Source organism: Vipera ursinii (assembly GCF_947247035.1).
Source record: "Vipera ursinii genome assembly, chromosome: 5".
Taxonomy (NCBI): Eukaryota; Metazoa; Chordata; class Lepidosauria; order Squamata; family Viperidae; genus Vipera; species Vipera ursinii.
Genome location: NC_139518.1, coordinates 91796685 through 91818699, shown reverse-complemented (window position 1 = coordinate 91818699; position 22015 = coordinate 91796685). Strand labels below are relative to the sequence as shown.

Genomic DNA, 22015 nt, shown 5'->3' with positions numbered 1-22015 from the left:
TGCTGGGGAGGGAAGATGACTTTGTGAGATTGCCAGGCAGCTGCTCCTCAGGTGAAGCACTTGAACGGCCTCAGGGTTCATTCTCTGTGTCAATGGATTGACGGAGGAAACCAAAGGGGGAGGAGATCCTTAGCAAAAGGGCCGGAAGAAACAGCCCAAGGCGGCCCTGGTTTCCCTACAGCTCTGCCCTCGGTCCACACTGACCCCCTTCCAGCCACCCTAAGAGAGATCCTTCTTTTTAGCAAGGGCTGCCCTGGATAGCATTGAAAGCTTAAATCTAAAACAGAGATTAAAGGAATCCATTTGGCTGGGATTGGGTTTTTCTGCCTGGGCTGCTCCGTGAAGCCAGCAGCAGTGGCCGGTCCTGTAATTGATAGGTGGGCCTTCCATGGAGGTCGCCCGGTCTCCATACCATACTGAAAATGCAGATCAGGAACGTAGCTTTGCCTGCACCTTACGGTGGGACAGAAGAGAGTCCTAATCCTTCCCCTCTTGTGGAGGCCACCCGAAAATCCTGCAGGCTTCAGTGCAAAGGCCGAGGGCTTTCTTTGCAGAGAGAGAACTTGACATTGTCTGCAGATAAGATGCTTGTCTGGGTGGTGTTTTCTCACAGTTTCCTCTCCAAATCTTTTATTAGGGTTCATCAGCCAAAGAGAAGAATCAGGAATGCTCGTTGCAGAAAAGCTTATCGGACCTGACTGCAGCAGAAGCCATGAAGCTCTCTGCCGAAGAGTCTCAGCTCTCCCCTCCAGCAGCCCCCGGAGTGGCCTTCTTGGAAGAGGAGGAGCCTCTGGCTGAGGCATCTCTGCTCCCCCCCGAAGACCTGATCAGAAGCCCCCCACTGGAGGAGCTGCAGGAGGAGCCCAAGCAGGAACCACGGGGGGTATCATGTTTTGCAGAAGACCTTCAGGAGGAGGCCCAGGCAATTCCCTTCAGCAGCTTCCCCGGCCTCCAACTCCCAAGCCAGAACGAGATGGAAGATGATAAGATCCCAGAGATGGCGGACTATATTGCCAACTGCACGGTGAAAGTGGATCAGTTGGGCAGTGAGGACATCCACAGTGCCCTGAAGCAGAGCCCCAAAGTGCTGGTGGTGCAGAACTTCGACATGTTCAAGGAGAAGGAGCTGCCGAGTCCCTTCAATGGGGATCCTGGGTTTGGTTCCACCCCGTTACTCTACTCCAAAGGCAACCCGGGCATCATGTCCCCTCTGGCAAAAAAGAAGCTCCTCTCCCAGGTGAGCGGGGCAGCCCTGTCCTGCAGCAACTACCCGTATGGCTCCCCACCACCACTGATCAGCAAGAAGAAGTTCAGCAGCAAGGACGACCTCTTGTCCGGCAGGCCAGGACTGCTGTCTCCCAGGCACTCAGTGGACAGTGCAGCAGTCAGCAGGCCATCGGTCATCCAACACGTGCAGAGTTTTAAACCCAAGACTGCAGAGGACAGGAGGCCCACTCACGACACCTACCGACACGAAGCCCTGCATAAGAAACCAGACTCTGAATGTTGTGATTTTTCCAAGCAGCACTTGAGTGCCCTGGCAGAGTCCTACGCACTGAAGTCGGACATCCAGGACATGAAGGAACGAATGAACGAGAGGAGGGTCCTGCACCACTCGCATGTGCCAGGCTTCTTGGCAGACTTCTACGCCTCCCCTCCCATCCACAGCCTCTACAGGCGTGCCGAGCACCACCTGGGGAGCCAGCCATGCTCCAAGTACTTTCCCCGAGACACGTACGGGGGAAATGCGGCCGGGTTCCCTCCCCATAAGCCCCAGGACAGGCGACTCCTCAGCTACCACCCGCCTCTGCACCAGCTGGAGAACAAGACCCCCCGGGAAGCCTCCTCGGATGATCAGCCCACAGATCTGAGTCTTCCCAAAGGGGGCCACAAACAGACAACAAAAACCTTGGGAGCCTCTCTCTTGCGGGGTTCACCCGGGGGGGTGGAAGAGAGCAAAGGCTCTACCCGGTTCCACCCCTTGACCAGCCAAACTCTGAGTGTGGAGGGCAATCCAAAGGCTTGTCGGGTCTCCCCAATGACGGTCTCTGCCCCAAAGAAACAGGGGGAGCCCCTCCTGAGGTCCTGCAAGCTGCCAGCCCCGAGAAAGTTGGACGGGATGGTACACCCGGTCCTGAGCCACAAAGCCTTGGCTCCGGGCATGGGGGCAGCTCGCCCTCTGAAGCGCAGCCTGGAGGATCTGGACAAAGGCCTTTTGGAGAAGAAGGTCCGAGCGGTCTCGCCCTTGCGCTTACCAAAGGAAGCCCCTTCCAAAGAGCAGGACGTGGAGGGCAGCAAGTCAGTGCATGGCCCACCCCCAGGCGGGGCGCTGGAGGGCCACAAGTTCCCCCTCTCCAGCCCCATCTTCACAGGCTTGTACCCAGGGACCCTATGCGGCGGCTTGGGCAGCCGCATGCCCGCAGCCAGCTATTCCCACCCCCTGCAGTACTTGAAAAACCAGGCTGCCCTCTCCCCCCTGGTGCAGCCGTTCGCTCTCCACTCGTTCATGGTGCACAGACAGTTTCTCACCTCCCCAGGCAGCTCTCAGCAGCTTTACCGGCACTTGGCGGCAGCCTCCCCCGTGGGCAGCTCCTACGGGGATCTTTTGCACAACAGCGTTTATCCTTTGGCGGCTCTGAACCCCCAGCCTGCTTTCCCCCCCTCCCAGCTCTCTTCTGTACACCCGAGCACAAAGCTGTAAATGCTTCTGAAAAATGTCATCCCGCAAATGACATTCCTTTAGCCCGCAATCCTGTCTTGCAAACAAGTATATCCATATTTGTGATAGCCAATGAGCAGTTTTGCTCCTCCCTGCTGAGCGCTTCGGGTCTGACTGAGACGCAGCTCCGGCTTAGCGGGGCTTGTGAGGCCAGACTGCCGGCTGCCTCCTCGCCGGTGCCTCTCCTGCTGCACCAAGGGCCACGGAGGGTGAGGGTTTCTGGGCAGCCAAGGCGCAGGTGCGCCTGGGCCCCATCTCAAGAGGAAGGGCCCCCTCGGTTTGCCCTTGCCCCCATCCCCAGGCGGCGGAAGGCAGGAAACACCACCTGGGAAGGTTGCTTTCTTTGGGTACCATTTCAGAGCTCAAATCAATGCAATGTATAGAGAAACTGTGTCAACTTTCATCTTAACACTACCAGAACAGAAAAAGTAAACACGACGTAGACTGTACATATCTGCTTCAGAAACAAGAATGACCCGTGTCGAGTTCATTTGTATAATTTATGTAAGTTCTTATTTTCCACGTATCATGTGCTGTTTTTTTTAAAGAAAAAAAAATTAAACAGCTCCTTTTTATTTGCCACATTTTTTTCCCTTTTCCTTTGGTTTTTTTTGTTTTTTTTTAGCACAAGACAAGAAAGGAGGCTCTGGATATTAAGGGCTTTTTAAGCTTTGCATTTGTCTCTCTGCCTTTCCTCCTCTGCTTATATTTTGAAGACGGCTTTTGGGGAGGGGGCTACACCCACTTTTATTGGACGGAAGCCAACTGTGATCCAAAAGTCCCAATTCCCTTCAGCCTGAGGTGCAGCTTTCCTGTCTCAAGGCCAGCCTGGTGGTGCTCAATCTCTTGGATCAGTCGCGAGACTATCTTGCCTTCCCCAAGGAAGCTTCCCATTCACCACCCGTGACGTTGGCGTGCAGACGATGACTTTCCACAGGGGGTGTGAAGCTCTGTTAAGAACCTCCGCCATTAGAAGAAGGGGAGACCATTTTAGGCAAAGATGGTTGGGATCCTGCCGCCCAAAGGGGATCCCTTGGAAAGAGCCTGGCTGATCTGGGTTTCTTCAAAGCCAACTTGAGGAAGGGTAGCCCAAGAGCCAGTCTAGCCATTAATTGCTGGAATTCTTGTTCGGTTGATCTAGGCCAGATTTCCCCAAAGTACTTTAAACCTTGGCTTTCTAGCAGTCCTAAAGGCAATGTAATGTGCAAAACTTTGAAGCCGAGCGCTGGCTTTGGACCACCACCACCCCCCTTTTTTTCCCACTGAGCAAAGTGTCCAGGCCAGGGAACATCTTGGTCTCCCTCTTCCGGATTAACAATGGTTTCCAGAGTGTGCACAAGTTGCGTGATGCTTTGGCAGAGCCCCTCATTTTATGACCCACCTGTGCTTCGCCCTGGGTGTGTTGGCACATGTGTGCACCTCCATCCTCTCTGCCCCTCCTCCTGCTGCTGCAGAGCTGCCAGCTTGCCTCTGAACCCTTGAAGGGCAAAGAGAGAGCCACGTCCGGGGGGGGGAGCATGGATGGCTCCATCTCTGTCCAGCTTATCTCACTGTGTCCCACCTCCCCTGTGACATTCAGGAGTCTCCTCTACCCCATTTCAGCATTCAACTGTGACAAAATGGAACAAACTGCACCCACACAAAAATGTATTTAAACATATTTTTCAATATATTTCTAACATACTTTCAATCTCAACAAATTTTATCTTTGAAACATTGGGGGGGGGGCTTTTTTTAGCCATGAACTGCATTAAAAAAAATAGCAAAGTGTGAAAACCAAAAAATGATCCACTCCTAGTCCAGGAGACAAAGGTTTCGTATTAAAAGTTTGCAAGGAGCCAGTTCTTCCTGCCTTACTCACTGAAAGAGCAAGGGCTGCCCTCTCTGGGGCTCTTGGTGGGGCTTCAGGTAAGGACCAAAGGGGCCGTTGCAGGCCAGTAGGGTTCTGTGTCAGCCCTCCTGACTCTGGCAGCAGAAGACCATTCTTCTTGGGACCACATCCAGCCTGGCTCCGTCTGTTGCGGGAGGTTTCCCTTGGAGACTGGGATCCTTAGGGCTGGGGCAGAATTTGCCTTTCAGGCCGAGGAACCCTCCCAGCTCGCCCTCTTTGGCATTACAGTGTGGCCGGAAGAGACTCAAAATCTCGCTCGCCTCGAGCCGGACCAGGAGTTCCAGGCCGGCATCGCTTCTTCTGGAGAGCAGCTGAGCCCAGTTCCACTGCGGCAGCTCTGAACCTCCAGGCAGGTGAAGGCAAACCTCACCCCTCCGAGGGGCTGCTCAAGCTGCAGCTTCCTGGCCTGTGCCCTGGACGTCTGTGCAGAAAGGCTGAGGTTGAAGGAAGCCCCCAGCAATGCCAGGATCTGAATCTGCCCCGGTTCCAGTGCAGTAAATCATCCAACGACCGGGATCTAGTAGAAACTACTTAAAATGCAACTCGCCTGCATGCCCAACAGCCTGTATTAAAACTGACTGTGATTCAAAGCCTGTTGCGATATATAATGTACGCTACTTAATATACATTTTATATATATATATATATATATATATATATATATATATATATATATATATATATATATATATGTAAATTTTTTGGATTGCTAACAAAGAATCAAAGGGAGATTTGTCCCATGTTTGGGGCCTAGCAAGGTATTCTAAATACTTAACACTTAAACACTATATATATATATACACACACATACATATATATATACATACATACATACATGTACATATACATATATACATACATATATATATATATATATATGTATATGTATATGTATGTATATATATATGTATGTGTATGTATATGTATGTATATATATCTATGTGTATGTGTATGTATATGTTATATATATATATATATATATATATATATATATATATATATATATATATATTGGTGTAGGGGGGAAACACAATAATAGACAGCTGTTGTTATCATCAGTTAAATGCTTTTATGTTCTTGTGCATAATTATACTAACTGATGATGCATACACAGGCTTGTAGAACATAGCACATAACTCTGCCAGGGGCAGGGGTGGGGGTTTCGAGGGGCGGGAAGGGAGTTGGTGTTCCTATTGGCTGAATAGTGGATGCAAAGACCACCCTCAGCCCAATCAAAAGGCTTGCTCAGTTGCACTAACGTCGAGGAACCGCACCCAAGGTGGGGAGGCAGGTGGCTGGCCAGGCTGGGGAATCAGAGGAGCTGTGGCTGGTTTTGGAATCGGTATAATTTTCAGAGAGGCTGCTTGGAGGCGTCTCCTGTCCATTGTTCCTTGGCTCTTGGGTGGCCCTGCTTCGCTGGCAGTGGGAGACCATCCGGCACAACCATCTCTCCTCGCGTTCCGACAGCCTGCCCTTCTCTGCCAGGGCCAGGTGGGGCTTCTGCCGGCAAAGGGACTTGCCTGCCATGGTTACCCTAACCCTTTACTGGGGGTGGGGCTGGTTTTTGAAGGTTGGGCCGGGTAACCAATGGACTGACTTCACCCATCACCATCTCTCTTTCCCTGCATTATTCTAGAAACAATTCAGACTGTTTTAAAGCATCCTGGTGGAGAGTTATTTCCATCTTTGGTTCAGAAGAAAAAGGCATTTATTTTTTTTAGAAAACTCCTGATATCTTGGCCCTTTTGAGGGCAAATGGGAAGTAGCGATGGCAGGACAGGATCCCTTGTGGGGAGCCGGAAGCCTGCCTTCTCTTCTTTGTTTTAAGATTCAATTTCTATTAAGTCTTAAAATTTCCACTGGCAGATAACCACTTTGTGTGTCTTAAATGGGGCTTTGTTTGAGTTCAAGAGGCCTTGTGTCTGAATAAAATTGCACGGAGTTTTTCTTTGTGCAATCAAGCCATTGTGATTAGTAGACGGGCAAAGGAATGAGCAAAATCTAATTGGCAGCAGAAAGGAATAAATCTCTTGAGTGGACTTTGCTTCCAAGAAGTATTGCAATTCCAGCACACTCTGGTCAGGATTTAAAGATTTTGAAAGCTGGTAAGATCAAAGACGGGGAAAGGAAAAAAAAAAGCTTTTCGTATAACATCCAATTAAAAACTAAAGGCACTATACTGGGTGAGGCATTTTGCAGTTGGATTCTTATGGTAATAATTAGAACAGAGAGCAGTTTGCCATTTTAATAAAGCCGCAAATAAAACCCATACCTCTCCTGGCTTCAACCATTGCATGAATTAAAGACCTCAGGCAGGCACTCTTCAGTAGAGGAACATTCCTGCTCATGGAGTCACCCCACCACCACCACCACCCTACTCAAGAGTCACTTTTGCATGTAGCTGGGCAACAGGATTCCAGAGCAGCTCTTCAGATTTCGGTATGAATGCCCCTGGGTGACGGCATCCTCCTTGCCCCTCAGGGGCTGTGTGGGATGCAATCCCTTGCCTGGCAGGGGGTGGTTACTGGGGTCTCTAATGCCTGACCTTGCTTACTCCCCTTTGGCTCCAAGGCTGGAGGTGGCTAGAAGATGGGTAAGGTTTGCCTCAAAGGTGTGGGGACATCCTAGTTTTGAAAGGATATGGAAGAAAGGGACATCCCACCTTTTCAAAGGAGCACCTGTTGTTTTTTTTCCACGTTTCCACACAAGCTTGAAAAATACGGCTGCTTTCTTGTGTTGTCCCATTGAAGCAGCTGCATCTTTAATGTAAACTGTGCACCTTCAATGCTCTGAGATATTTGTCCTTAGTAATTTTAAGAGCATATACAATCTATTTTTCTTCAATCTTAAGTAAATCAGGTCAAAGCAATTGCAATGGGGGGGGTTGATCAAATTTGCCCTTTTTCATGATTTGTATCATTTAGAATGGGAAAATGTGTCTCCAGAGTGAGGCCTGCAGAACTAAAGCTTATCATCTTGAGCACTTGCTTTGCTGTAAATATATTTGATATTTTACATGTATTTCCTCCTCCCCAATATTATAAATATGACCTAACAAAGGCAGCATAATCTACAGGCTGTTCATACCTTGTTTTAAGCGTTCTTTTGTTTGTACATAGTGTATACATTTTTGTCATTTATGTTACTGTAAGTTATATGCTCTGTATATGATTATCTGTATATAGAAAAAAATGGGCCAATAATATCACAGTTCCTCATTTTTTTAAAAAAATAAAAGGGTTATTGAGTAGCCTTTCGCATTGATTAAATTTAACACTACCAGAAAGAAATAAAAGCTGAGCCAAGTATAAACACTCAATTTTTGTATGTTTTCCAAATTGTATGTATTAATGCTTTTGATACTGTATTATGTGCCAATAGTTTCCCAATCACATAGCAAGCAGAAGATATTTTGTACTTTTTGATCCACTGTAATATTTAATAAAAAATGTTACTGTCTCCTTTTGTGTTTATACATACATTAAATTCTATTTCCTTAGTTCTTTCAGAGAGAATTACAGGCTGCTCCACTAATGCTTTTATTAACCTCTTAAAAGCAACTTATCTGGAAGCAGCATACCCGCATGCATGTACATACATATACCGTCACACAATCTGTAACAAATACAAATAATTTAAGTACCATTGAGGCACCAAAAACATCTCCAGATAGGCAGCTATGTCTCTGCAAACTAAGAATGGGAGCGGATAGAGATGTTGTATTAAGATTAGTTTGGCTTAGATGTTTTTCAAGCCCAAGAATAGGGAAAAAAAGGAATTCTGTAATTAAATGCATTAGGTAAATCTATGGAACATGTTGCACAGTTCTGGGTATTTACTACTTTACACATATCATCTTAGTCCACTTAGTAGGTACATTGAGCATTTACACACACAAGCCCTGAAATATTGTTCCGCGGCTCCTGTAAGTGATGGAGGACTCTTGGCTTTGAGTCCACTGCAGACCAATGAGCTGGGAGGCATAGTGAGGGTGCAGGGAAGTTTAGATTTCCACTCACAGGAGGTTCGTCTCTGCAGTTTGAGTCTGAGAAGAAGACATGGAAAAGTTGCACACAGCACCTCCCATGATGGTCTCTTCTGAGGCAGCTGAAGAACGAAAGAGCATCGTAAGTTGGCTCAGAAAGAGCACCACCAACAGCACTGTGGGGCCTCTGGGAGGCCAGTGAAGCTCTGGGTCTGCAGCAGCACCTTTTGGGCTCTGGGCATCTGAGAGGCCTCCTAAATAACACAACATTGCCTCATGGCAGTGGAATGGAAACTGGGCAGAGCAGATTCCGCAGTAATAGAAATACCAATAGTCCTTAGACTTATATACTGCTTCATGGTGCTTTGCAGCCCTCTCTACGTAGTTTACAAAGTCAGCCTACCACCCCCAACAATCTGGATCCTCATTTTACCGACCTCGGAAGGATGGAAGGGCTGAGTCAACCTTGAACTGCTCAGGATCGAACTGCCGAATTGCTGGCAGCCGGCAGTCAGCCAAATTAATGGAGAAGACTTTTGTAACTAAGAGAAGGACCTCAGGTGATCCACTCCTTGTCCCTCAGCCTAGCCTACCACCAGGATTGTGATGATGGAACAGAGGCAGGAAAGAAGGCTCTTATGGCTGCACCACCATCATTGCCCTCATCATCATCTGAGGCACAGGTACAGCTAAGGTTGATAACCTTCACCTGTTCCATCATGCTAAATATTATGTAAAAGCCTAGGTTGACTAACATCATGGTTGTGGGGCAAGAGCCTGACCTCTGATGTACCTCACAGCTTTGGCCAATCACATCTTCATATTAGGGTTTTCATGAGAGAAAGAGAGAGACAGAGACAGAGAGAAGGAGGAGGAGGAGGAGGAGGAGGAGGAGGAGGAGGAGGAGGAGGAGGAGGAGGAAGAAGAGAAGGAAGAAGAAGAAGAAGAAGAAGAAGAAGAAGAAGAAGAAGAAGAAGAAGAAGAAGAAGAAGAAGAAGAAGAAGAAGCTACCTCATGTCATCCCAAAATCATAGAATCAGCAGCACTGCATGCTAACAATAGGGCTAAGCTTGATCTACAGGGGAGAACAACCAAAACCAGCTTTAACTGAGTCTATGCCAACCAGGACCTCTAATGAAGGGACTGCCTTGTAAGCCAACTTCCTGTTGCCCAAATCCTTGGGGATGCTACTTGAGTTTCTGGGGGGGGGGAAAGCAGAATTGAAATGTAAGAAAATAAATATCAAGAGCCCTACTTAGATTTCTCCATTATGTTGAGTATAGGTTACCATTTACTTGCTGGTAACTCTGCCCTCCAAGAGCAGCTTGCACTGTCAAAAAAAGCTCTCACAAAAGCATCTACTTTTAAATATAAAATCAAAAGCAGTCAAGTTTTATGGTAAAATCAAAATCTGCTAGTGCTTGAGTCTCTCAAAAAATTGTGTTGCACAAAGGCTGCCAATCATACACAACCTCTGATTGGTCTGAGGAGGTGCATGAATGTGATGATTTATAGTGCCTCTTTCCCAGTAGCTCATGTCACCTCTGAGCAGTTGTTAGGGACCCAGTGAGACCATCAGGTGTGTCCTTAAAACAAGCTGAACCAGCCTTCCTGTCTCTCCCTCTGGCTGGAACAGAGCTGGGTCTGTTCTACCAACCTTCCATAGCTACCAACGTACCTTCAGCCCATTCCCTCTTGACAACTGGGGAAGAAAGCCCAGTAGCCACCTGTGTCACATTCTGACTGTTGGCTCAGGCCAGACATGTCAAACACAAGGCCCGGGGGCCGGATCTGGCCCACGAAGTGGTTTCATGTGGCCCACGAAGCCATCCTGGAAACAGTGAGGGAACGGCCCCCACTGCCTTGGCCCTGGCCCAGAGACCCTCCTTCTGTCAGAGACCCTCAGATCTGTCCCACTCCTGCCCAGGCCCCCATGCCAACGATGTAGAGCTGGCCACGCCCACCCAGTAGGCCATACGCACTCTAGCCACGCCCACCCAGTAGGCCACGCCCACCCTGGCCATACCCACCCAGCCCCCTGAGGGCAACCTCAATGCTGATGCAGCCCTCAATGAAATTGAGTTTGACACCCCTGGCTCAGGCAAAGAAATGGGGTGGGGGTGGTAGGGGTGGGAAGAGACATGATGTCTAAGGTTCTGGACCAGCATCCTGAACACTAATACGGGAGGTACTTATCAATTGCCCAGTGCTGATGACAGCATCTGACATGACAAATCCACTGGTTTAGAACAGGGTTGCAGCATGGACACGCAGCCCACCTCTGGAAGGTATCAAATGCCGAGGGATTGCTGATCTTCTTTGCAAACATCTCATTAATGGCCCTCCAAAGATTTGCAGCCTAAACACTTGTGGGCATTAAAATTAGTGGGTCTCTCTGCTCGCACTCTTTGTGGGAGGCTAGCTTTTCTGGTGAAATTTGTGCAGAATAAGTGGGATGCATTTTCTTCTTTTTAAAATAAATAAAGGTGCAAGCAGTTGGCCACCACAAGATGGCACTGTGTGCATTTTTTTTCACCTTGAGCAGCAAAACAACACACACAAACACACACAGAGAAAGAGAGAGAGAGAGAGAGAGAGAGAGAGAGAGAGAGAGAGAGAGAGAGAATCACCTGCAGCGCCAGTAACAGACCATGTAGATCAAGCCACCTTTGAAAAACAAAGCCTTTCTTCCTTGGTGAAGCCCACAGCTCTTCTCAAAGCCTCGGAGAGCTGAATCCACAGTCCAGGGCCAGATTGGGAAAACATTTTCCAGCCCTTCCTTCAAAGAAAGATGAAAAGGCCTCTGACTCTCTATGGGAGAATCATTCTAGAAACATCTAGACATGGAGAGCCATTTTATTTCTCCATGAAAGAGGAGAAATCCTCACTTGCTTTATTTTACTTTTCAAATACCTTTGGATTAGGAGAAATGCTGATTAAAATCCCAAGTGTGAAAGCTTAAGGAATAGAGGAAAAACCTGCACTGGTTAAGATGCTGGACTAGGATGGGCCATCCAGGTTCTCTGAGGGCTTAGCGGTGGTCTGCAGTTTAAGTTAGAATGACAAACAAAACTGTAAACATTTTAGTAACAAAGGGAACGTGTTAACCAACATTTCAGAGTTACAAACAGTTCTAACTGTGAAATTATTTTATCCTCAACTGAACTCTTGAACAGGCTGAAGCTTGAGAACGTCACACAACTACTAATTCCAACCCTATTATAAATTTGAAAAGGTGCCTCAAATGCAATGCCCCCCAGCCTGCTGCCTTGTAAATAACCATCATCTTCAGTCACTGGGCGTGCAATGACCTCATGAATTTGCAGGATGCCAACCCAGTAAGTCCGAGCAAAACCCCCTCCATTAGCCCCATTAATGAGCCAATTAACCCATTGGCTCTGGTCAATGGGGTGCCAGCTTCCACATCAGGCTCCTTCTCAGATGTGTTTCCAACCCCCACCCCACCTGTTATGTACTGGGCTTTTGGAATACCACCACGTCTCCGGTCCTGCAACTGGTCAACTTTGGGCGGCAAGCATGGCTTCAATCCGATTGGTTACTATCATAGGGCCTGGCTATATATTGAAGCAGGGTGACTCCAATCTCTCATTACAGTTTCTGCTTAAATAAAGTATGAATTTGTCTGTACTCATCTGCGTGTCCTCGTTCCTGCTCATCAGAGCCCACGACACAACAGTGGTGACGAGGATAGTATCCTGCTTCACCACCTGAGGGCTGAAGTCATGAGGGGACAGCATTACTCGCTGGAGGGAAGAGGCATCTTTCCCCCCCCCCTCTAGCCAGCTAGTAAACTACACTAGTGGCCGCGTGCTCAGAGGACGCATTCCCTGAGTCTAGAAGCAGGATCCAACAGCAGTGCAGGAATTGAGGAAAGATGCCAAAGGTCGGCAAACTCAGAGAGTTTGACATTAAACATCCAGAAGATTGGCCGTCTTACCTCTCACAAGTAGAGACTTACCTATGAGCTAACTAGATAGCAGAGGAAGGCCTAAAAGCTGCAAAGTTGCTGTGTGTGTGTGGGCCCTCAACTTTTGATCTAGCAGAAAACCTCTTCGTGCCAACGCCCATCGAAGCAGTATCGTTTGCTGACCTTAAGAAGAAGCTGACCGGGTGTTTCCAGCCAAAAATGTCGGAGATGGCTTGGCGGTTTAAATTCGACCAATGAGTGCAGCTTCCCGGTGAGAGAGCATCTGAGTTTATCACGGGCCTAAGGCAGGCCACACATCTCTGCAAATTTTCGAATTTAGAGGAGCGTCTGAGAGACCGACTCATCTGCGGACTGAGAGACAGAACCCTGCAGCAGAGATTGTTTGCCAGACCAAATCTCACATTCACTGAAGCACAAGACGAGGTCATGGCTGATGAAGCAGCCGGAGGTGCAGTACAAAAAGTACAGCCCACCAAAGCTCCAAAGACAGAAGATTCCGTCCACCACGAGGTCGCCATATGCGGCAGAGAATCATCATCAGAAGAAGAACCCAAAATAAACAAGCTCCAGAGACAGCCAAGCATGCAAAACCGCAGCAATCAGCAAAGAGAGAACAATTACAAGGCAGTTCTCTTACCTAGATGTAAGGGGTGCGGAGGCAACCACTCCCGCGCAAATTGCAGATTCCATTCGGCCACGTGTAGAGCTTGCGGAAGGACTGGGCACATCGCGGTGGTGTGCAGAGCTCGCCAGAGAGACAGGCCACTGAAGCACCAGTCAGAGGAACCGACTAGGAAAGGTACTGGGGCCCTGGGTCCAGTCAGTGTGGGGTTCTTCAAGAGCCGGATAAGTGTTTGTCGCACCGGGGCTCGTCGTCCCCTTAAGCCTAAACTTAAGCTCTCAGTAGAGATACAGGGAATTCCATGCAAAATGGAATTGGACTCCGGCTTGGCGGTCTCAATTATTTCACAGGACACATTCAACCTCGTGTGCAGACGCAACAACCAGTGGGCTAAACTAAGATCGTCAGATATTATTTTAACAGATTTTCAGAATGCTTGGGTAAAGTTAAGGGTGAAGCCACCTTATTGGTGAAATTTAAAGGGTTTTTGGGGCACCTGGATGTCATAGTAGTAGAGGGCCCAAGAACAAGTCTTATAGGACTTGATTGGTTTGAGGCTTTGGGCATTCAAATAACAGGCATTAACTGGACACAGACAGCAGACCTCAAGGCTGTTTGTGAGGAATTTGTGGATGTTTTCAAGTCAAAACTAGGAACTTATACTGGGTCACCCATTTCCTTTAAATTAGATCCTAACGTTGTTCCAATAAGGGTCAAGCCTCGCAGAGTTCCTTTCGCCTTAAAACACAAAATCAATTCTGAAATCAATAAGTTAGTAGAGCAAGGTGTATTTCAGCCTGTTGATGGGGAGGAGTGGGAAACTCCTATTGTCACCCCACTAAAGCCCAACGGGGAGGTTCGCATTTGTGCAGACTACAAATACACGTTAAATAAAGCCTTAAATCAACATGCATACCCGGTCCCGATAGTCAGCCATATTCTGGACTCTTTGCAAGGGGGAACCATTTTTACTAAACTTGATTTAGCGCAGGCGTATCAGCAGCTGCTGGTAGACAAGGTCACAACCGCGGCTCAAGCAATAGTGACTCATAGAGGGGCATTCAAAGTCAAACGCTTGCAGTTTGGAGTTAGCATTGCACCGGGCATCTTCCAAGGGATTATGGAACGCACACTTAAAGGAATTCAGGGTGTATTTTTTTATTTATTTTTTAATTCCATTTATATCCCGCCCTTCTCTGAAGACTCAAGGCGGCTTACAAGCTTAGCAGTAGCCTTCATTCTATGTATATGCCTGCTTATTAGGGCTTTCACACACACCCCAAGCGGCATTATTACAAAGTCAGCTTAATTGCCCCCAACAATCTGGGTCCTCATTTTACCTACCTCGGAAGGATGGAAGTCTCCGGTCCTGCAATTGGTCAACTTTGGGCGGCAAGCATGGCTTCAGTCCAATTGGTTAATACCATAGGGCCTGGCTATATATTGAAGCAGGGTGACTCCAATCTCTCAGTAAAGTTTCTGCTTAAATAAAGTATGAGTTTGTCTGTACTCATCTGCGTGTCCTCGTTCCTGCTCATCAGAGCCCACGACATAATACCACCCAAGCCCCCACTTTCTCTTTAACCCTGGCAGGGTCTTCACTTTAAGTTGAACTGTCTAGCGTGCAGATAATATTGAACACTGTCTCAACAGATGTAATGCTAGCTAAATGTGGATTTCTGAAATGCCACTTTAGTGCCTACATAAACAAAGTGCATTTCTTTAAGGATTTCCTCTCTCCCAGGGAAAAGGCAAGGACGGCTCTGATTTCAGAAGGGTTTGTTCTACCAGCTTCCCACCATCTATGTTGCCTTTGCTGTTCTGAATCCCACAAAGGAGAAGGTCACCATGGGGGAAATTGCCAACAGCTGGCAGGAGTGGCAATTCATAATGTTTGTATAGAAAAGAATTATGTAGGACAATATTTTGTGGGAATGTAACGCTTCTTTAAAGCACGTTTTCACAATGTCCTCAATACAACTGAGCCCCAAAATTTTGTTGCTAAGCAAGGCAGTTGTTAAGTGAGTTGTGACCAATATTACAACCTTTTTTTGCCATAGTTCTTAGTCAAACCACTGCACAGTAGTTCAGTGAATAATGCGGTCATTAAGGGAATCTGTCTTTCCCCATTGACTTTGCTTGCCAGAAGCCCACTGGGAAGGTTGCAAATGGTGACCACATGACCTTGGGACAGTGAAACTATTGTAAATACATTCCAGTTGCCAAAGTCTGAATTTTGATCATGTAATCAAGGGGATGCTGCAAGGGTCATAGGTGTGAAAACTGGTCATAAATCCCTTTTTCCAATGGTATTTTAACTTCGAACAGTCACTAATGATAGTCAGATCTGGCCCTAGGTTCTGCCTCAGTTTACCCAGTCGGAAGATCATTTTATTAGAGTACTGACAAAGTGGGATCTCCCTACGAAAAGGGAAAACCTTGAGACCCATTATACCTTCCCTTTTATACTTAAGACATCAAAGAAAATGGAAGAGGAAAGATGATTGGGCAGGACAAAATCACACATGTTCATTAAAATGAGGCCTGATGTGAGAAGGTTCATAAAATTTAAAGAAAAAGGTTATTTGGAGTTCACGAAGAGACAAACCAGATGCCAATTAGCACTAACAAACTTTTTCATATCAGGAGATAGTCTCCATCCATCCCTTTTATAACTTATCTTTTCAGTTTAGGAATGTTAGAAGCTATCAATCAACTCATGTGCAGCAATAGGATAAAACGTTTTCCTACATTCCAGTCTATAATGAGCCTTAAAATCATTTTAAAAGAGAGAAAAATAAGTCAAATTAAAATACAAAGTTACTATGTCAGTTAACAAATTACAAAGTCCATGTCCTGTGCCCCTCACAATTCCCCTTTTTCAGATAAAGGGCAAAACAAAATATGCCCTTTCAGCATCACCAAAAAGAAAATACAGTAACAATAAACAAAAACCTAAGGAATTTGGACCAACAGTAACTGGGGCCAAATGTGCAGAAGTTTCAATGGAAAACAGCTTGCAAAAGTTGCAATGTACAGGGCAGGTACCCTGAGAAACAAATCAAAATCCCTAATAGAACATCAAAATAAAAACACCAAAAAGTGACGCCATTTATGTCAACATACTGTAGGTCAGGGGTAGGCAACCTCGGCTCTTTTATGACTCATGGACTTCAACTCCCAGAATTCCTGAGCCAGCCATGCTGGCTCAGGAATTCTGGGAGTTGAAGTCCATGAGTCATAAAAGAGCCGAGGTTGCCTACCCATGCTGTACGTCTTATAAATGAAGGGAAAAGGGTCATCAACACATACTACAGTATAAAACAGCGTAAATTAAAATTACAAAACAACAACCTGACTCTGGTAATAGGCATAACAACTAGAAGTAATGGGCGCACAAGCACCTCCTATTTCTGCCCATAAAAAAATCTAGGGCCATGTCATTCCAAATAGCAACAAGAAATACAGAGGAGACTTCAATTGATAGTCTCCTAATGGCATTTACTACAACAGCGACATAGATTACAAGTGATGCAGAAATAATGACAAGGGCAAACGCTAATTTAGCAACCCTAAACCAGGCAAGTGCCATGTATTGTTACATATTTTGTGTTATGTTATGAATATATCACAAATATGATATAAGTTATGAATATAGAGAGCCTGTAATACAACCATAGTTGTTGTTGTTGTTGTTAGCTGCGACGTCGTGTCCGACCCATCGCGACCCTATGGACAACATTCCTCCAGGCCTTCCTGTCCTACAACCATAGTTAGCCTTTTCATAAACTCACTGGGAAACTCACGTTGCTGGGATGTGTGTACTACTGATAAGGAAAGATTCTGAGTGCATGTATGAATGATTTATTGTTGGTGATACCAGGTGGAACATTATTGGGCATAAGGAGTGTGTAGTGGATTGCACTTTTCATGGAGTCTTGGAACAGAAAGTAAGAATGTAAAGTTCCAGACGGGGCTGGGGCAAGATGTACCATACATATGAATTCTGAGTAAACAAGTTGGGTATAAAGAGAAGACTGGAATGAACCCAGGCCCCGAAGTTCCAGACAACTCTTTTTGGAGTAGGGGACGCCCTGAGTCTGCTTCCCGGCCCATTATAATGTAGCCTGATCACCTGTGTTGAGAATGTATGTGAGTATTGTGTGAATGAGCAGCCTAGTTGGGCACACGTGTGTGGACATCTGAAGGTACCTTATTCAAACAAATTATACTCACTCTCACAACTGTTTTATGGGATTTTGGAAAATTTAAAAAACATTGATATGCTGAGCTATTTTTCATTGTCAGCAGAAATCCAGAATTATTGGGGGAAAAATGCCATCAAATTGTGTAAAGTGGCAACAAAAGAGAATTTCTTCTTCTAAATCTACCTTAGAGAACAACTGCAACATTTCAAATCATTCCAATATTTTACCTGATGTTTCCATAAAAATTCCTTTACCCATATATAACCCCACAACTGGGCAGCTGCATCTCAAAACAAAACAAAATGAAACAAAAATTGTTGAACTCTCTGGCCAGCCAACAAATTAAAAATTGGGCTTCTCAACTTGGCTTAAAGCCCCCAGATCACATTTCTAGTGGAATCACTCCTTGCATTTTCCCCACTGCCCAGAGAATAAGTCACAGATTGTCCCAGGAAAGAAAAAGTGGAAATTTAAAGGAACAAAACCTTCACAGGTCTGGAAATTATGTTTAATGGGGGTGGTGTGTGTATGCTTGTGTTGGGTTATTTCCAAAAGCTGGATGTGGGCAGACCCTCTATAATAATAAAAGCAACAACAAGGCCTTATTCCAAAAACGATTTGGAAAATGGAGCTTATTGGCTTGTGAAAAAGCTCCCTGAAAATAATGATTGTTTTGCCTGGAGAAAACATTGGGTAAAGTATTTGTATGTGGAATCATTTACACAGAAAGTCTGAATGGAGAATCCTGTGATTAGATGACTGGTGTGAATGCTTGTGCTGACAAACTTCAACCTCCCAGTCAGTAGACAGGGCTAGTTACCCTTCTCTTACAGAAAGCAAGGAGTGGCTATTGTGGAGTAATTAGAAGGACAGTAGAAAGTGTTAAAAAGAAGTGAAATGGGAAAGATCCACATAGAATAGAGAGATGATGGCGTGGGAAGTCAGCCCCATAGAGAAGGAAATATTAAAAGGTCAGAAAAATATATTTCCTCAAAGAATCTTAAAGAGGCAGAAAAGCATGCTCAGTTTTTCTTAATAGCCCCAAGTCTCTCTCCTCCAAGCAGAAACCAGCTCTATAGAAATGCAGATGTAAACCATCCAGGAAGGTTGGAGGCCCCCAGCTGGAAGATTAAGAAGACAAAAGACCTAAAATCTACATACCCCACCCAAACTCTAAAAGTCATCAGCCCCAGCCCCAGGGAAGCAGGATATGACTTTTGGGACATTATAGATAAACCCACCATCATCAGAATACTAGAGAGGCACACTCAGACTCAGGTCAAAGTTCATGCCACAGGAACAACTCCAAACAAAAGGCTCTAGAGCAGGGGTGTCAAACTGCCGGCCGGACATGTCATCTGGAAGCCGTGTCCACCCCATTGCCGGCAATGACAAAACCGTCCCGATACGTTGTGTGACATCACGTGACGTTGCGAGTTTGACATGTCTGCTCCAGAGGGTATAAAGACCCACTCCCTACATGTGCTCAGTCCTTTTTTTCCTCTTTTCTGCCAGAGCCTGGCTCCCCTCTTCAATAAACTACAACCTTCTTCCTAAAGCAGTCACCATGTTTATTCCCAGCTTGGAGTGAACCACGATGAAGACTTTTCTTCCAACAATGGCAATTACAAGTGAATCACAGGAGAGAGAGAGAGAGAGAGAGAGAGAGAGAGAGAGAGAGAGAGAGAGAGAGAGAGAGAGAGAGAGAGAGAGAGAGAGAGACTTTAAATACATGGAGCATCAACAATAAATACACATAAGCAATGAAATCATACAAGTAGTTACATATATACAAATCAATACCCAAATGTCCACCATCCCACTGTTCCATGAAGCTAATACAGCATCAGTCCTAGGGCAAAATCAATCAATTCTATGGCAATGCAGCAATGCCAATCTTTTTGTAGCTGAAATGGTAATCAGTTCAGCATCTGTAGTGCTCAGCAGGAAAAGTGTAACAAAGTCCATTATTGTATAATTTTCAGTAGTGTGGAGAACTCTTCCTAAAGTGACTCAGTTTCTCCTCACTGGTTTCTATTAAGGTCGACTGAATCAAAAAAACAATAATCAGTCATTAGTTCTAGGAAGCCAGGGGTCTATTAACACTCACCACACATCTTTTGAAATTCCCACCCAGGTTCCATAGTGATGTTATCAGGCATTTTCTGTTCTGTTGCCATATCTCTCAGTTTTGTGTCCACCAGTGGGAAAACAGATTCGTCTTTCCACACACGGGATATGGAAACCTTCTCCCCTGGGAGTTTCACTTGCATAGACTGGGTGAGATGCATGGCTTCCCTTGCGTGAATGACCCATGGTCAGACATGAGACAAATCAACCGTTTAAAAAAGATCTTACAAAAAATAATAAATGCCGTAACTGTTTCCAACCTCTTATTCTGGTAAGACACCTGGACATCAGCCTGTTACCACAGGTGGCAAAGAACTCACAGGTACAGGGAGTGCAAACCACAGCTCACCAGATCCTGAACTGTCTACCTTCCTTTTGCCATGATTCCTCATGTTCCTTTTACCTTGCTGGTAAAATACCTGTAAATAGTTCAGTGTCAAAGTCCAAACCGATTAATTCACAATGTTAGGGATGAAAAAAATTATAAACTTGGTTGAACTTAACTAGCCATACTTAGCCATTGAATCTTTGCAATAGAATAGAATAGAATAGAATAGAATAGAATAGAATAGAATAGAATAGAATAGAATAGAATAGAATAGAATAGAATAGAATAGAATAGAATAGAATAGAATAGAATAGAATAGAATAGAATAGAATAGAATAGAAGCTGGAAGGGAACTTTGGAGGTCTTCTAGTCCAGCCCCCTGCTCAAGCAGGAGAACCTATGCCATCTCAGACAAGTGACTGTCTAGCCTCTTCTTAAAAATCTCCAGTGATGGAGGGCCCACGATTTCTGGAGGCAAGCTGTTCCACTGGTTAATTGTCCTCACTGTCAAGAAGTTTCTCCTTAATTCTAGGTTGCTTCTCTCTTTAATCAGTTTCCAACCATTATTTCTTGTCCTGCCTTCTGGTTCTTTGGTGAATAACGTGACCCTCTCTCCTTTGTGGTGGCCCCTCAAACACTGGAATACTACTGTCATGTCTCCCCTATTTCTTCTTTTCTTTAGACTAGCCAAACCCAAGTCCTGCAGCCTTTAATTATCTTACTTGCTCTTCTCTGAACTGTTTCCAAGGTCTCAACATCTTTTTTGTGATATGGTGACCAAAATTGGCTGCACTATTCCAGGTGTGGTCTTACTAGGGTTTTATAAAGCAGTACTAATACCTTGCATCATCTTGATTCTATGCTTCTGTTTATACAACCCAGGATTGTATTGGCTTTTTTGGCTGCTGTTGCACATTGCTGGCTCATAGTCAAGTGATCATCTACTAGGACTCCAAGGTCCCTCTTACAGTTACTGTTTTTAAGCCAGTAAAAGTCTTGCCCAATCTGTATTTGTACCTTTGTCTTTCTATCTTGTCTTGTGAAGCCAAGCATGTTTCTTTCCATGGCTCTTTGCACACTTTGTAGCTTTTTATTAATTGTGAGGTTAGTGTACATGTTTCACTGGCATATGTTTTACCTGTTTTCAGGTAAAACACACTGATCGAAAACTTTTCAGGCATAGGAGAAAGGTTGTTCTTGAAAATTATGCATAGCTTGCTGAATGCCTGCCAACCACATTTTGCAAATATTGTCAATTAATTTTCCTTAGCTAAAAACTCCTGCTGGCTCATAGTCAAATGATCATCCACTAGGACTTCAAGGTCCCTCTTAGTTACTTTTTTTAAGCCAGGTCTTGCCCAATCTGTACTTGTACCTTAGATTTTTCCTGCCTAAATGTAAAACTTTGCTTTTCTCCACATTGAAACTCATTTTGTTGGATAGGGCCCATTGTTCAAGTTTGTCTAGATCTTTTTGGATCCTGAGTTTGTCTTCTGGGATGTTGGCTACTGCTGCCAGTTTGGTGTCATCCGCAAATTTGATGAGTTCCCCTTCAATTCTCGTCTAAGTCATTGATGAAGATATTGAAGAGTACTGGGCCTAAGATGGAAACTTGTGGTACCCCACTGCTTACTTCTCTCCATGTGGATGTTGTGCCATTGAGGACTACTTGTTGAGTACGGTTTGCCAGCCAGCTACAGATCCATCTGGTGGTGATGTTGTCTATTCCAGCTTTTTCTAGCTTACCAAGGAGTAGGTTGTGGTCTATTTTATCAACTGCCTTACTGAAGTCTAAGTATACTATGTCCACAGTATTTCACTGCTCTACTAGTTTAGTCACTTTATCGAAGAATGAAATAAAATTGGTTTGGCATGATCTGTTTTTAACAAACCCATGCTGGCTTCTAGTTATAACTTTGTTTGCTTCTAGTTGTTCACAGATCTGTGTTTTAATTGTCTTTTCTAGGATCTTCCCAGGTAGTGATGTTAAACTGATTGGTCTGTAGTTTCCTGGGTCCATTTTTTTTCTCCCTTTCTTGAAGATGTGAACCATATCAGCCCTTTTCCAATCCTCAGATTTTTGAAAGATGGCTTCCGGTTTGCACACGCGGCGCTGGTGGACGTTTGGGAAAAGCTCCCCCCTCCCCCGCCGTCTGGTCTTTCTCCCTCGGAGAGCCCTGAAA

The 22015-nt window shown here is 45.5% G+C and overlaps 1 protein-coding gene across 1 annotated transcript in view; it reads left to right on the top strand.

The window, feature by feature from the left end:
- The window catches only part of ARID5B (AT-rich interaction domain 5B), a 152939-nt gene extending 148869 nt beyond the window's left edge, over positions 1–4070 (top strand). Inside the window, exon 10 of the mRNA XM_083364179.1 lies at positions 638–4070. Coding sequence (XP_083220305.1) covers positions 638–2701 — 2064 coding nt within the window. The 3' untranslated portion in view covers positions 2702–4070. The remainder of the gene's footprint in view (positions 1–637) is intronic.
- Positions 4071–22015: the final 17945 nt, after the last annotated feature.